Source organism: Python bivittatus, unplaced genomic scaffold, assembly GCF_059951505.1.
Source record: "Python bivittatus isolate LINGU-HERP-01145 unplaced genomic scaffold, Pbiv_v1 ctg000440_np1212, whole genome shotgun sequence".
NCBI classification, from domain to species: domain Eukaryota; kingdom Metazoa; phylum Chordata; class Lepidosauria; order Squamata; family Pythonidae; genus Python; species Python bivittatus.
This window is the reverse complement of record NW_028277063.1, coordinates 7,059,586-7,076,760: the sequence shown is the minus strand read 5'-3', so window position 1 is coordinate 7,076,760 and position 17,175 is coordinate 7,059,586. Positions and strand designations below refer to the sequence as shown.

The window sequence follows — 17,175 nt, the reverse complement described above, 5'->3', positions numbered from 1 at the left end:
GGGTCCCTTTTCTGAAATAATGTCAACTAATGGGACCCAGGAGGCATGTCTTTCTATTATGGTCCCTGCCCTCTGGAACAATCCCACCCAACCACCCAATGTAAGGTTCTCCCCAATACTGTTGGCCTTCAGAAAGGCAGTAAAAACCTGGCTTTTTTCTGCAGGTGTTAGGATCAGACAGTTGTAGTCCCCATCCAGAAGGAGTTATGAATATGAGTTCCTGGCTACCTATTAATGTCTAGTTGGATTTTAATTGGAATTGTTTATCTTGTTCTCTTTTTGCTTTATTGTGCACTGTCCAGAGTCACAATGTTCAGTTGGGTAGCCATATAGTATGTATGCACACACACAAACATGCATACTTGCATACAGTAGTTAAAAAGAAGACATTTTAGGAAGACCATCCTCTTATGTTGGTCTCACAGGATGATAATCATTAATTTCCAAACATTTGTTCATTGCCCAACAGCTGTCCCAATTAACCAGACAATGGTAGAAAACAACCAGGGTTTATTCAGCAATTGCAAAGCATAAACATTTGATCAAATGTGGTGCCTCACCAGCAAACAGGCTAAGTGAAAGACCCCTAACAGAAAAGAACTTTTTGTGCCAAAGAATATGAAAATACAATTGCATCATGGTTTCCATCTCAGGCTATAACCAGAAATAACAGTTTTTACTACTAACCTTTAGGTTTCAAAGTTCCCCCTAACTGTCATGCACTTACTTTTACCTTACTTAATATTCTTCTACCTAGAGTTAGCCTAACTGACATTATCTTCAAATTGTCTAACACTGGTTACTAGCCTCTGTGGTATTTAAACTGTAGTTGTCTGGATCTGCATCTGTATGCATGGATTTATCCTAAAATTTTGCTCAATTCCATAATTGAGCACACAGATGGCCTCTCTCCCATCAAGGGGGAATTATGAGAATACAGTAATACCTCGGTTCATGAACACTTCTGTTCACGAACAATTCGGTTCACGAACGGCACCGTTCGCAAAATTTTGCTTCCGTTCGCGAACTCTGCATCGGGTGACAAACATGACCCGTGGCCATTTTCCCTGCTGTGACACATGGTCATGGCTTCCTGTAGGGAGGGGGACTCTCCCTCCAAACAATAACTGCCTCCCCACCCGCCTTCCTGTCCTCCATGCCAGAAGTCGCCTCAAGCAAGGTTAGTGTTCTCTCTCTTCATACTGTACTGTACTGTACTTTGTTTCATGTTTTTGTGGTTTAAAAATATATATATATGGTTCAGAACGGATTAACCGTATTTACATTGAACCTTACGGGAAAATTTGATTCGGTTGGTGACCAAAATCGGTTGCCGACCACATTCGTAGGGGTCAGAACGGATTAACCGTATTTACATCGAACCTTATGGGAAAATTTGATTCGGTTCGCGACCAGAGTCGTGGAACAAATTAAGTTCGTGAATCGAGGTACCACTGTGTATCTAGAAAGCACCATGTTAATGAAGAGTGAATTTCTATGCCATCTTTCAGCTACTGTATGTTACTGCTTTGCCTTTTACTGAGGTTTCAGGTATATACTCCAGATATAAATCAATTTTTTTTTGAACCAAAGAACTTTTATATTCCTGACACTTTTATTATGCTGTCATCAGAATACAGTAAAATAGATGAAGCCATTGTGTACCCTAACTATAAAAGCTTTTATTCATAAAAGTAAACGACTTCCAGTCAGCACACGACAAAGAATGGTATAAGGAAATGAAAGGTAATGCTGTTCTGCTCACTGTACACATTGCTTACATATCAGATCCTTTTGAATGAACAAATGTGGCATTTCCCAGGACAGGTTACACAATGAAGTAGCAGGAATTTCTAAGAAACCTGGTTTAACATGAGCAAGTAGCCTGCTGATAAAGGTTGATGAAGTGTTCCTGCTTGGTTCCTCTTGCCAACAGCTGAAGCTAAACAAACCATGAGAGCAATCAAGCCCTTGGTTGCTCCACTGTGGGGTTCCACAAGATTTGGTTCTCTCTCCCATCTTATTTAATATCTATATGAAAGCATTGGGAGAAGACATCCACAGGTCTGGGTCTATCATCAATATATGATGATAGTTGATTATACATTTCCACCCCAAGCCAAGCCAGAGATTGTGGGAAAGTCTTGAACCTATGCCTAGATGCTGTGAGGAGGTGGATGGGGAGAACAAAGACTAAATCCTAGCAAAATAGAGTTGTGGGTCATCTGGAGATATCTAGAATGTGTAGATATTGTACAATGGTTCCAATAGCTACTCTTGAAGGGAATCAAGAGTTGATACATTGCTTGAGGGTCCTTCTGGACTCGTGGCTCCTGCTGGAATACAAGTGGAAGCAAGAGCCAGGGCAGCAATGCCCAGTTACAGCCCTACCTGGGGCATTAAACCTTGATGATAGTTATAGTGTCCTTATCACTACATAGATAGGCTACTGCAATGTGTTCTACATGAAGCTGCCTTTCAGGATGCTACAGCTGGTACAAAATGCAGTGGCCTGACTGCTGGTAGGGGAAACCCACAACATCAAAATAACACCTACTTTGCAGTTGCTGCATGGGTTAAGCTTCCAGATCCAGCACAAAACTCTTTAAATCCCTGTACACCAGAGATGCAGAAACCACCCTACCCAGTAAGAATCTGTCCATCCCCTGAGGACATCCAGATAGGATCTGTTGAATGGCTCATCTTGGATGGAGATGAAACTAGCATGGGCCAGAAGGTAGGGCTTCTTGGTGCCTCCCTCATACGATGGAATACGCTACCTCCAGAAGTATACCTGGCCTCTCATTTCTGGCATTCAAGATGGTAAAAACATATCTTTTTAAACAGGCTTTTGACACCTAGTTGTATTCAGAGGTCACTGCAGTCATTTCTTGTTGTACTGTGTGTTTTAGTGAGTTTTAATTAAAGCATTTTGGGATACCTCTTATGTAATGTTATACACAGCCTGGAAATTAATCTGAGAAAATATGCACTTTATTTCAGCCTCTAAAACCAAACTCAGGTTCTGAGCACCAGCAGTTATGAAGCAAATTGGGGATACTGAAGAATGATAAAAACTCTCAGAGGATTCCCAACATTTAAATTCAACTTACTAAAGAAAATAAAAGTGCTACTGTATATTTTTAATGTATTACCAACTCCATTAAAACAACCAACCTGTGAGTATGCTCAGTACCTCAGAAAACTGGATTTCAGTTGTAAAATAAAAATGGAAATTTGGGAAGAAAAGCATACTGGAATTGGTTAGGTTGAACCCCTAACCAGTTAGGAATTGTGGATTTCAGAGGAGAGGGTTTGCTTGTTTGTTTGTTCACAAATGTCCTCATTATTATTTTCAGGGTTGAATTAAAATCATTTAGTCACATGTATCTTATGCAGAAAGAAATCTGCTGTATACCTTTATGCACAGTAAAAATTCAATAAATGTAAGATTTGAAAGTGAGAAATTACTTCTGACATTCCCTAGATGTTCATACAAAATTTAGCATTCTTCATCTAAATGCCCCAACATCTCCTTTTTAAATACCAACCCCAGAGACTCCTTAACGTTCCTGGATGTTTTCCATGCTCCTTGGATAAATATGGGTACAGTGGAAATAGCTGGGGCTGGGGCTTTTTGAACAGATGCTGATGAGAACGGGATATGATCCCACCAGAGGGATACTGAAGCAGACCCTTACAGAAAAGAGCATGCCAGAAGACCAGCATAGAATCTCTGCCAGTGTGGTCTGTTTTGACCCAACCCATACCTCTTTCTCAGGCTGGTGAGTGGCTCCCTGCAGAGACTTTCCATATCTATAAACATAATCAGTTCTTCATTTCATTTTTTAATTTATGCTATCTCAACTGAGATAACATTATATTATCCTTACGAAACAGATTCTCCTTCAAACCAGGAAGTTTTTATGTTTATTTCAAGTGGCTGACAAGCAATACTAGATCTTGTCAATTGTGCACTTGGGTACTTATATAGGACTCTCGTTCCCCCTAACACCAGCACTTATCCCAAGAATTCAGAGACTTTTCTCATTATCAAGAAAGACTCAGGTAAGAACAGCAAAGATAAGGAAGGAGAACCTGAATATTTGACAGAATTTTGCGGGTCTCAAATCTGGGAAATCTAGGGCTGCATCTCTCCATGTTACTTTTTTCTGTTTAAAAACATCTTGATCCTTTCCTCCCAAAAGCCAAGAGTCTCTCTCCCTCTCTACAAAAGTTGTAATAGCTGCAAGGAGGGGTCATAAAATTCTAGATTTGGAAAGGGTTAGACATGTCCTTGAATCCAATCCGCATTTAGTGGTGGTACCCAGATTAAAGAAGCTGCAGCAGATGAATGTCCAGCCCCTGCACTCATTGTCAACTCCAATCTTAGAACTGAAGAGGATTATTTCATATCCTTTGCTCTGGGATGAAAGAGAAATAGGTTGTGTCTTCAGAAAGTTGAAGAATTAAGGTTATCCCTCTTCAGATTTCTTTTCTCGGGACTAAACATATCCATTCTCTGAGATTCCCCTTGTAGCATTTAGCTTCCAGTTCTGGATTGTCCTTGTTGCCCTTCTTTAAATCTATTCTACTTTATCTGAATCCTTTTTTAAGTCTGATGCCCATGCTCAACATAATATTTGAGACAGGGTCTAACTAATGTAGAATGTGGCACAACTCTTATTATCCATGGTTTGGAAGGTATGCTTCATTTGCTTTTTGGCAGCAACATCCCATGGCTGAATAATATCCACCTTGCAATCAACAACAATAGCAAAATCCTTTTCACGCGTTATGTTTGAAAGCCAGATTTTTCCTATTCTATATCTGATCCTGGGGGTGGGGGAGGGAATTGAAGGTGGATCAATCCTGTTTAGTACAGTACTTGAATAAAAAGTTCCAGGAAATCCCAGGGCTGTAGGCAAGATTGGGAAGCCTGGAAGAACACAATGGCAAGCCATTTCTGTAGAGTTGCCAAGAAAATGGCATGGATGCAGATGAAGTCAACTGAAAGGACACTTCAGATTTTTATTCCTATACACTTGATGTCGTTCCCTAAGTGAAGAACTTTGCATTATCTTGGTGTTGTTTTCTGACCAAAATGCTATCTCCCTGCATATTGATCAAGAGAATCTATCTCTCAGGCAGCAAGACATACTTTCTGGATGGGCAGGAACTCCAGTTTGTAGATGAATGGCATTCAGGTCCAGTTGCTCAAAATAATAGCTATGTTTCACTCAGAAATAACAGGAGGCAGGGGGTCACCGAACACAGGATTAACAGGGCTGCAGAAAAACCCACTACAAATTTTTTTGAGGATGGATTTGTTAAATCTCCCAAAAGAGACTTTACTGCACGCAAACAGCAGCACTGTACAGTGTCTGAAATATGTACCAAGCGGCCCACCCCTTGCCACATATATTAATGAGAAAGTTATCTACATTTAAGAAAAATTCTGAATATTCCATGTAAAAACCAGAATTTCCATTAGGGAAATTTAGGTAAAAGAAAAGATATTGCAATTTGCTTTTGAAAGATTTCTTAAAACAGAGTTTGACAGCTATGTCCGGTGGGGGTGTGTGAAATTTTTCTACAACAGGATCATCTTAGGGAATGATGCTGAGAAAAATGAGATAGTGTGTGTGTGTGTGTGTGTGTTTTGTAATGAAACAACTAGAAAAGCAGAGAATTAAAGTGACCAGATTTATAGTGACCCATGCTTCTTCAGAACCCTCTTCTGAAACCTGGAAAGAAGGAGCTTGCAGAGCAAATAAAGAGAGCACAGAAGAGGAAGAAAAGGATGTTCAAATATATCATAAGGAGATTCATTCGGTGGTGACCTTTAGTGTAAGAATGATAAGCTTTCCTCCATGTTCAGCTGGCAAATGTAATGTTATGTAATTTAAAATATCTCTATTCTGCTTTTCCATCCAGAAGATATCCAGATCATTTGGTAGATGTGCGGTTCTGTTATTAATTTAATTTACTCGTATTATCTGAGATTCCTTCCAATCTTTCCATGGAGAGAGATTTTCCTCTGCTTAGATCAGTGTTTCTCAACCTTGGCAGTTTTCAGATGTGTGGATTTCAACTCCCAGAATTCCCCAGCCAGCATTGCTGGCTGGGGAATTCTGGGAGTTGAAGTCCACACATCTGAAAGCTGCTAAGGTTGAGAAACACTGGCCTAGATTATCCACAGTGTGTGTATGGCTTTATTGTTCATTTTTCTCTAAGACAACGCAACATGAGAAATTAATTCTTTTTTTCTTTTTGTTAGATGCCACATTTTCAGTAGCAAAAAAGAGGAGAAAATTAAAGCAGCTCTTTCTTTGGATCCAGTGGATTTAAACATCTGGGATACAGCATTGCCCCCCAAATTAGCATAGCAGTAAAGAGTCTTTTAATGAAGGATTGTTTTACACACTCCTCTTTGCTGTATTAACACATTGATTCCCAACAGATTACAAAAACCCTTTTGGACAGAAATATTTAATAGGGATAGTTAAAATGTTACATCTCTTTTTAGGATTAAAAAGATACTTTGGTGTCATTTTTCTTCTTCTTTTGATGTTTTCTTTCTGATTATGCTGGATTTTATTTTCCATTTTTTCGTGTGGTGGTTCTTGGAACAAAAACAAAGACGTGAGCAAAGACAAGCAGCTACCATTAGCAGAGTATGCCAGAAATATAGAAATAGGGAAAATTGGAATAGGGAAAAATTATCCACTTCTAGAGGAAATGAGAAGCCTGTATACTTTGTAATCAATGACCCTATCACTGAATCCCTCTTATTCACTGGGACATATTCTTTTATAAATTGTAAACTGCCTCATATCTCTACAATATATCTATATCTATAAATAAAAATGATCACGTGCCATGGAAGGCAATGACTAGGTCTCAACCTTTTAAACAGCAGCATATAATTTCACCAGTAATCAGCAAATGTGAAACCCTACACTCTAACACAAATAAAATCATTTTAAAATTTATACTAGTAAAATATTATTTCACCACAGCTACCTTAGTGTTGCTTGAACATTTTGAAATATTAATATGAGTTGAGGGAGATAGGAGGTTGCAGGTTCAGAGAATCAGGATTTGAGATCCTGATGGGCCTCAACCACTTAGGAAATTGGGACTTCTAGACTCCTGCCACCTATAGACTCAGGGAAGAAGAATAGGCTGTTTACCAATCTTTATCTTTTTTCTTCTTTTTTTTTGCTATGAAATATAACAGCATAAATACCAGATCAGAAAGCAGCTGTTGACTCGAGAAGAGGCATCTGGAAGACATTCCAGGAGAAGTGGTGACCATGTTGAAAATACTTAACTTCCTGCTGACAGTGTGGCTCCTACAACTGACCATAACAGAAGGTAATTTTGATTTGGGGAGAGGCTCAAGATAGATCTTCTGGGGTTTCTGACCATGGAGGCAATGCAAAGTACTTCTGCGGTATGTACTTAAAATCCCCTTCTTCTGTGTGATAAGCTCATGAGATCATTTGAGGTTCTGAGAACGTGGAACTATTCAGGATGTGCATGTGAACATCCCGGGAGCAGGAATCTGAGCAACAATTACCGAATTAATTTACAGGAAAACACATAGGGATAGAGAAAGCCTAGCACCTAGCTAGCTCTATCCTACTAGGAGGACTTGGCAAAGAGTATCAATTTACGTAAAGGGGGGGGGGAACCCTTATATTCCTGATGTTAAGAAATGGATTCTAAATATGTGTTTCCAATAGAAGAGGATATCTGTAGCTCAGGGTTACTCTAATACTCTAACCAAGGAGCCACCAAGAAGGAAACTATAGTCCCACCAAAGCTGGTAGTACAAGCTACTGTGTTTAAACAGGTAGCAAACCCACACTCACCCACACTGATGATGTTACCTAGCTGGGTAATGAAACATCTGCAAGCAACCAGCTCAGAAATGACCAAGATTCCACAAATAGGTGTTTGTTATTAATTTTTGAAATTTTGTTATTTCTTTAATCAGTATAACATATGTAGGTCCTTTATATTGTACCATCCCTGATAGTGGTTTTTTATATCTCTGCAATACATTAAAAAAAAAAAAATCCTACTAGGAGGAGAGTCCAAGAGCATGTGCTCTGTTTCCAAGAAAAACAGAAGGAAGTGACCTCAGATTAGCAATCTCTCAGAGAAGATCTGGCATAATATAGCTGAAGAGAGAATACAGGGTAAATCCTGAACTCTCTAGCTATAACCTTATGACAAGGAAGTCAGCAGATGCTGAAGGGTCATTGCATTTGGACCTCCAACGCTATACACTCTCTCTACAGCAATGCTTTGGTTTACATCTACACATATTCTTGGAATGCCTATCAGCCCAAAGAATTAACAGGAAACTTGTGGTCCATGAGGGCAAGAATTACTAGACAAAACTTTTCTTGCTCAATACTCTTCAAGCTATAAGAGAGGAACCTTCAATCAACTTCAGTCCATGGTTCAATATCCTGACTTGTTTCAGAATTGCTAATCATAAATTCATAATTCAGATGAAGCAAGAAACTGGGACTAATTAGAAACTGCCTAATTTAATCATGGGAGAGTCTCTTTCCCTTGATGGTATATGCTATCAAATCATGTGTCTCTTGACCTGAAATACCTTCTCCTTCTTATTTCCATAGGTGCTCCTGCCTCCAAACCAGGTAAGAGGCCATCAAGATATTGCAAGCATTTCTTTACAGGTATTTCAGGGAAAGATGTGCAGGAAGGCAGAGCCACAGAATCTGATATGTTTTTTCTGACTTTCCAGCTTAGTCTACAGCTTTAGGATTCCTGCTGGTCACCCAAATATTAACCCTGCTTAATTTTCTCCAAGTCATTAAACTTGGCTAGGTGCTGCTGTCTTGGAGCCAATCCCCTAAATCTATCTTCTTGAATCCTAGATTTATTTCCCAAAGGCCCCCAAATCCTATAGTGATAATGAATGTATTTTAGCCATAAGCTCTCCATATGTGGGAACCCCTACACTGGACTATCCACTGAAGGCATTTTTTAAGCTCAACTTGGGGGAGACATTTTGGGAGGTGCAAGTGGGGAAAGATAACCCTCCCACCCCTGGTTGCTGGGGTCAGCTCCCCCCCCCCCACCCCCGACTTCCACAATCTCTACCTGAATAGCAATTGCTTTAAAAATGTCTTTCCTTTGGCATCCATAAATATTTTTTTCTTAAACTGAAAGAGGCAAGGGAAAATAAACCATCAAGAATAATCCCTGTATCTGTGCTAAATCAGGTTTGTTATTCAGATGAACACCATTCCAGTATTGTAATAATTCCATCTTGTTGATCATTGAAATCTATAGTTCTTTGCCCTCTTACGTGCTCTGCTCCTTCCACAGTTTGTGGGCAACCAAGAATCTCTTCCCGGATTGTTGGAGGGCAAGATGCCCCTGATGGAGCATGGCCCTGGCATGCCAGCATTTTACTGGATCACCACCCTATATGTGGTGGCTCCCTTATTGATGGACAGTGGGTGCTGACAGCAGCTAGCTGCTTCCACAAGTAAGTATCTAACATACTCAACTGTTGTAAGGCTTGGCTAATAATTGTGTGTATACTGTGCTTTGTGGTCTCAGGAAGACAGAGTCCAACTGATCAGTGTTAGAGAAGAATCAAGAAGGGATAAGCTAATAAAGGAGCTGAGAATCAGGCAGTTAGTCAGAAGACAGATAGTCCCTGTCCCATTTTATTGGACAAGCTGAATTGCAACTGGCCACTTTTCTCACATGATATCACCTAATTTCATTGCAGCTAATCTGCAAATGAACCTGCTCAGGTGGTATTGGAATCAGGAAGTAAAAAATCCATTGGAAATTTCTTTTGTCTTAAATGCTGGGATCCATAGGAATGACTCCAGGTTGTTCCCCAACAGGGTCCACAGTTGGAGCAGAAAAAGTCTTTTTTATGTGTGCTAGGATTCCCCTTGTGGATATTGCTAAGGTTTGGAGGCATAATCTGAATCAGCTGCTATTGTTTAGTCTTGCTTGGAAGTGTTGTAAAACAATCTTATACTTTTGGCTGGTTTGTGTTTTTAAAAAATTGTGGCAGAGTTTTTAAAAAAACTTATTGGAGTTAAACTGCAAGGGAGCTGAGGTAGGAAAAGGATGTATATTTCAATCAGTGGAGGAAAAATGGTAAACTGAGGAATATATGTCCAAATTGCATGAAGTAGCCTGACACAATCCCAGCTACCTCCTTCTGCAACTAGAGAGGATCCACATATAGGGCCCTGATCCTATCCTTTTGTGACAGTTTACTTCTCCCTAACTGCAAATACATACCAAGCTTCCATATACTCAGTCAGACCATTGGAACACTGAATGGGTTCAGACAATAAGACAGCCATAATTCAGAATATTTGATCTTTGGCATATCTCACCATGTAAACTCAACCATTCTGGTTTGTAAGGCTTAAAGTTACAATGGAAACTAAGTCATTCATTGTTTATTCTGCAAACCAGGAGGTCCAGCTGAATTTCATCTTACCAAGATGGGTCCAAGGCTAGTGGCAGTATTTTCAACACTCAGTTGGCAGAGGACAGAGGTTGTGAATCTCCACGTGCAAAGCGTCTGTTTTTTGATCATTGAGCAACACCTCTCCTCTGCAGAATGAATAGGAAGGAGGAATGAAACCTCAGCTGCAAAATAAAATGCATCCTCTCAAAATTCCTAGTCTGTTAAATGCAAGAAAAAATCCTAAATTTAACTGCACAATCAATTGCTTTCCTCTTTTTTTTTCCTGTTTGAAAATAAAACAAAAAAACTTAAAGCTACTTTTTCAGTCCTCTTTTGCTCTGTTTTACAGATCCCGTTCCATTGAACAATATATTGTGTTGTTTGGTGCCAATCAGCTCTTGAATCTCTCCCAAAATGCGGCAGCATCCAATGTGGAAAAGATGTTCATTTTCCCTGACTACTTGGGCAAGGTTGGCTCTTCTGGGGATATTGCTTTACTTAAACTGGCATCACCCGTGCGCTTCACCAGCCTCATCCTTCCTGTCTGCTTGCCAACGTCCTCTGAACAGTTCTCCGGTGATGACAACTGTTGGATTGCTGGATGGGGAAATACTGAAAATGATGGTGAGGAATATTCTTTTAGCAGTTTATTGAGAGTTAATGGACTTTCATTTCATCCATGTCCAAATTAATAGCATCTTGTGGCAAAACAAGTATGGGGAGCCCCCTTTTTTGACCATATACAGCGGATGCAGTCCCCAGAAGCTCATCATGGAATAAATTTTAGGCTCAAATCATGTACATTCACTCAGTATGCATTTTAACTCTAGTGCTCCTACCTTGGATGAGTGTTATCTCCCTTCTCTCTTTTGATCTCCTACAGTACCACTGACAGCCCCATTAACTCTACAGGAAGCAAAGGTGCCTATCATAAACCAAAATGCCTGCAACAGCCTCTTCAATGCTTCCCCAGTTGAAGGCATGGAAAAGGATCCTGTCAAGCCTGATATGATCTGTGCTGGTTATCCTCAAGGCGGGAAAGATGCCTGTAAGGTACAAGGTCCACAGACAGTTCTTCTTAGTCACAGCCCACAATGGAAAGGTACCCTCTGAAAATTGTCAGAGGAGGGTCAAATCTGGTTTCCTTCTAAACTGGTCCAAAGCCAAAGAGGAAAGTGCATGTTGGGTAGGAAAGGGAATCACAGCAACTTTATAGTATAGGAGTCTCACCATCTTTCCGATCTGGCAACCATATTTCATCCACAAAAGCCAACATTTCAGTAAGGAACAACCAGAACACAGACTCATCCCTTGCTTTCAACAGCAGTTAGTTAATTTTAACAGGTGTCACTTAAAATACTTAATAAATTAGTAAAACTGAAACTGATTGTGTTAGCCATTTCTGCCCAGATGTTTAAGTCTGCCACCTTGAAATTGATTTATGCCATGAAGAGGAAGTAATGATAATGATAATGATAATGACAATAATAATGATATCGTGGAATTTAAAAGTTGGTCAGAAGCATTTAGGCCATGGAATCCAACCATCTATTCCATGCAGAAATCATGTTTCTATGAAAGACGGCAATCCAGTCTAAACTTAGAGACATTCACCAAAAGGAACTTTGCCAATCTTTTGGCAATTACTTCTATTCCTGGGCCACTCTGACCATTAGAAAGTTATTCATAATATTTAACAAAAATCAACCTTTCTGTATCTCTCATGCTTTAGTTTCTAGTCCCTCTTCATCCTTACTGCCCTTCTCTCATCCTGTTCCAGTACTTTTGAATCCTTCTTAAATATGTCTAAACTTGAGTGTCGTACTCAATATGATTCTGTCCAATCAGGAGAAAAACAACTCATATTTAATGAAAGGCAGAATATAAATAAAATCAATAGATAAATGGCAACCCTAACTTTAATATTACATTTTCAAACTATTACATATAAACAATCATTTTTTAAAAATTGAGCAATCCTCACAAATTGGCATCAATTTGCACGAGGGAGAACTGAGAACACAGTGTCTTGTCCCAAGCAAATTTGCAGACAATATTTGTTCATTAGATTAGTTTGATGTATATTCTGGCTTTTATCCAGAAGCACAAGGTGATATCAACACCACTCCCTCCAACAATATAGCTTCACTTCCTCCTCTGAGATAGGTTCCCTGAGAGAAAGCAACCAGTCCAAAGTCACCCAGAGAGCTTCCAAGGCTGATGGTAGACTTCAACCTGGGCCTCCCTGGCCCTACTCTAACAATTTAACTGCTTCACCATTCTGATGCCCTCACTTTAACCCATATTCTAAACTTGCTATTAGAATGTTCTTTGTATATTCACACTAAATCTTATTTCTTTCCCCATAGGGTGACGGTGGTGGAGCCTTGGTTTGTAAAGTTGGGAGGAGATGGATCCAGGCTGGGATTGTGTCTTGGGGAGTTGGATGTGCTGAAATTTCCCGCCCTGGTGTCTATACTTCAGTACCCTTCTATAGTCGTTGGATCAACAATAATATCAGAAAAGAATGAAGGGCTGATGGCAAAATGTCCCCACTGTGACACTCCTTTCAAGTGCCTGCTGCTCTTGCTTTAAGAACCATAATCAATAGAATCAAACCATTTTCAGTCTACACACAAAACAATCCAGCTGCTAAGCTAAGACTAGAAGCAGATCAAATGCCCATTGCCTGTGTCCCTACAACATGCTTAGCCAGGTTATTGTGTGACCTAGCAACTGTATTGGCACACAAGGAGAAGCTGATGTAGATTTAACCTTGGTTCACTGGTTGGATGTTTTGCAACTCAGTTCAAACCCAGCCTGTTTACTGCAGATGGTTGGATGTGTTGAACAAACAGTGACATTCAGTTAATTCAGTAACCAGGTTAACCATATAATATGGAAGCAGCCATTCAGCAAAATGCTGAATTACGGCTGGCAATCTTTTCTCCAACTTGGTCGTTCTTGTAGTCACTCTGGCTTAATTAGCAAAGAGACAGAAGTGTCATCAGTATGAAAGACACAGAATTAGGCATTAGGGTTTTTTAGTTTGATGAAAAGCTTGACTTGCTCTTTTACTTCTGTTTGTTTATCAATAAAATTACATGAAAAATTAGCAAGCATGAATCTGGGTATGAGTATCTTACCTCTTCAACCCTGCTGGGTTGATAAACTTAAGTTACCAGGTTTCACCTTTGCTGCTTTTCTCTCATAACACAACAACTCATATTCCTTACCACACCAACCATGTGGGAGAAAAAAACTATGTAGCTGAAGGCCACAAAAAAATAACTTCTATTCCTTAATCTTTGATAGCATACCTAAAGTTGTGGGGAAAGTATTCACCCCCTTTTAGAACTTCTGATTTCTTTCATATCTTTGCCACTCAATGTTATAACACCCTCACTCGGTTATCAATGATACATAAAGGAAGTCTGCACAAACAACTAATATCCAAGTTTAGTGCTTGATTCATTCATAAACAAAGACATCTAGCATGTGTCTTTCCCTTTTGAAAAAGTAATTGCCTCCTTCAATTCAGTAAGTGGTCGCACCACCGTTAGCTAGCATAATTGCAATCAAACACACCCTGTAATTCAGGGTTCTTTATTTACAGTCATCTACATTATCTAAACAATAGAAGGTTAATAATTTTCAATTACTACTGTATGAATATCTTTGTACTGAAACATTATAATGTTTTAGGGTTTAAAAAAACAATAATAAAAAAATTGCTAACAACAAAAATAAATATATATTAACATTGACAATACCATAGGAGCTGGAAGATATGGCAATTGGATAGCTGACAAAACATGAGTCTATGATAATGGTTCTAACATGAAAGGGCAGAGCACTGCAGACACATATCTGATATCTAAACCCTTGCGCTTCCCCCCCCACAAACACACTCACACTGCAGTTTTCCATTCACTGAATTTGGTGATCAGTGACGCTGCCTTCGTTTCTAGAGAAGTGGCTAAGTGTCTCTTAATGTAATTAAACCATCTAGGTGGGGGGGGGGGTCCCTGCATCAGCTGAGTGATGGCAAATTCTGAGGCCACGTCGGAGAAAATTCTCTCTGATGTGAAAACCGTAAGTGTCACACAGTGGGAAAGTCAAATAGAGATGATGAAGTACGTCAAACACCAAATTGGGAAGACAGAGCGGATGCTATAATTGCCATTACAGAGGATAATGCTTTGACAGGACCTTTTCATTGGAAAAGAATGATTGAGGGAAATGGAACCTCGCAAAACATCCATAACTTCACATCTCTGTGTAGCATAGTGTTATGGCATGATACACTGATTGAAACAAATGTAAGCAAGAGACTCCAAGGTGTTGACTTTGATGTATCACAAGCAATGAAACCACTGGATACAACAAAGTCATTCTTATCAATCAGATGAGCAATTTGAAAACATTCTGAAGAGTTCACAGAAGTTGTCAGAGAAAGTTCCCACTGCGGTTATTTTCCCACTCATGCAAAAGCCAACAATATTCAAGAAAGTAAAATTCTTAAGCTGCTGCTTCCAGATCATGCAATAGAATCAGCTGAACATTTCATGCTGGTCAAGGAACAAAGCAGTATATTTGGGATATTAAATATCCCAAATATATTGTTATTTGTATGCTATTCATATACAAATGTACAAATACTGAAGAACTCCTAATTATAAAGAAAAGTTACACCAGCAGGACACAAGAAACAGTGTTAATACATGATGACATGTACAATACTGATGTGAGTAATTGGAGGGAAATTTCAAGGTACCTGAAGCAGGATCAATTCCAAAGCCCATTCTGGAATGTATCTATGCCAAAAAGATTTGTTGCTTTATACATTCTTCTAACGCTATCTGTAACAGTTGCCAGTGGAGAACACAGTTTTACCACACTGAAATTAATTTTAAAAATATGCACTCCACAATGACACCAAAGAAGCTGGTCAGCCTTGCAGCCATCTAACTAGATGACCCAGGCTGTTGGCTTTCAGGAAGCATTTCAAATCTTTGCAATCAAGAAGGCATAGTAAACCCCACTTGGATTATGCAAATATAGCACTTAATTTTGAGAGTTGTAGAACAGGAAGAAAGCAGACTTGAGACCTTTCAAAGTTTTGTCCCAAGTAAGAGGGCAGGGGAGCATCCTTTGAGTTTCCTGCCATAGGTGCCAACATTTTGTGGACTTACCCTAATGTGAAGATCCTTTCTTCTATCACTTATTTATTTACTGAATTGCTACAATAACTGGAAAACATTTTACCACTTTGGATACGTTTCAGAGCTATTGTTCACCTATAAATCACTTTCTATGTATCAGTGAAGGCCATTCTTAATCTAAATCCTTCTATTCATCTTACCAATCTCTTCCTCTACAGAGCTTTCAATCAGTAACCAAGGAGGAAAAATATAAGAAGGAAATGAATGCTATTTGGTGTTGTCCCTTTCCCTTGAAGGAACCAATGATTTTTTTTTGTTATTTTAGTTTCCTGCAAGGATTTGCATAAAATGGAAAGAGAGAACTTCCAAGCATCATGGCTTGTTGTTTTCAAGATGCTATATTTACCCCAATCTAAACTAGTAATAAGATATTTTACTGAAGTGTGTGTAATTCTTGCTTCCTTGATCTTGGCCTGCTGTGTAGGGTTGGACATTAATCTTAAAAACTGAAAGAGATCCTCATTTATTACTGAGTTCATTAAATGGACTCTCTTTGAATGATTTAATACAGTGTTTTTCAACTTGGCAACCTTAAGATGTGAGGACTTCAACTCCCAGAATTCCACAGCTTGCATGCTGGCTGGAGAATTCTAGGAGTTGAAGTCCACACATCTTAAAGTTGTTGAGGGTGAGAAACACTACATTAGTGCAAAGTCTTCTGTACTTTTTTCACAGCAGTAGGTATGTGAATTATAATCATTTTCATTAAATGACTGTTAGGCAGGAAAAAGGGCCTCTGGAGATCTTATGTAAAATTTAAAACTGAGAAATAACTCCTCATGCAGTTTAATACTATATACAGTTCAGCAACATAGGTCTGATTGGTCCTCGCTCTCTTTTTTAAAAAGGCCAGATAAAGGTCTGTGAAAAAAATATTCCCTCCATTCTGAATGTTCTAAACTTCTCCATATCTTTTCCTCTCAATGCTATCAGAGCTTATACTAATACATAAAGAAAGTCCGAGTGGACAAACAACACCAACGTTTAGTGCTTGGTTCATTCATTTCATAAACAGTGTCATCCAAATTATAATGTTCCAGTGTGGAAAAATAATTGCTTCCTTGGATTCATTAAGAGGTAACACAATTCTTAGCTGCAATAGCTATAAACAGACATTTCCTGTAATTGGTCAATCAAACTCTCATATCACTGCCTAGGAATTGTGGTTTAATCTTCATGGCAAATTGCTTCAGTTCACTATTCTTTAGCCCATTTCTGCATGGTGATTTTTTTCACTGAAGGACATAACTACATATGCAATTTTATACTCATTTTCTGCTTAAAAAAATACTCATATTTGTGCACACTTTTGCAAAAGCATGCATTTTAATATGATTTTCCCCATTTTTAAAATAAATTAATTGTATTAATTCAGGATTTGTGCCAGTATTTTTTCTCTAGGATATACTATTTTGAATCTGTTTTAAAAGTTGCAAAAGATCTTAAGCACAGAGTCAC

At 39.0% G+C, this 17,175-nt stretch overlaps 1 protein-coding gene across 1 annotated transcript; it reads left to right on the top strand.

The window, feature by feature from the left end:
* Positions 1 to 2,626: 2,626 nt before the first annotated feature.
* Positions 2,627 to 13,125, top strand: LOC103063832 (serine protease 27-like). Its single transcript, XM_088142400.1, has 7 exons — positions 2,627 to 2,823; positions 3,995 to 4,068; positions 8,661 to 8,681; positions 9,376 to 9,538; positions 10,842 to 11,116; positions 11,376 to 11,545; positions 12,862 to 13,125. The coding sequence occupies exons 1-7, from the start codon at positions 2,627 to 2,629 to the stop codon at positions 13,021 to 13,023; spliced, it is 1,062 nt and encodes a 353-aa protein (XP_087998526.1). The 3' UTR covers positions 13,024 to 13,125.
* The last annotated feature ends 4,050 nt before the right edge of the window (positions 13,126 to 17,175 follow it).

Coding starts and splice junctions, on each gene's coding strand:
- LOC103063832 (XM_088142400.1), top strand. CDS start 2,627: ATGCAGAAACCACCCTACCCAGTAAGAATCTGTCCATCCCCTGAGGAC. Junction 11,117..11,375: donor GGGAAATACTGAAAATGATG/GTGAGGAATATT, acceptor GATCTCCTACAG/TACCACTGACAGCCCCATTA. Junction 11,546..12,861: donor GCGGGAAAGATGCCTGTAAG/GTACAAGGTCCA, acceptor CTTTCCCCATAG/GGTGACGGTGGTGGAGCCTT.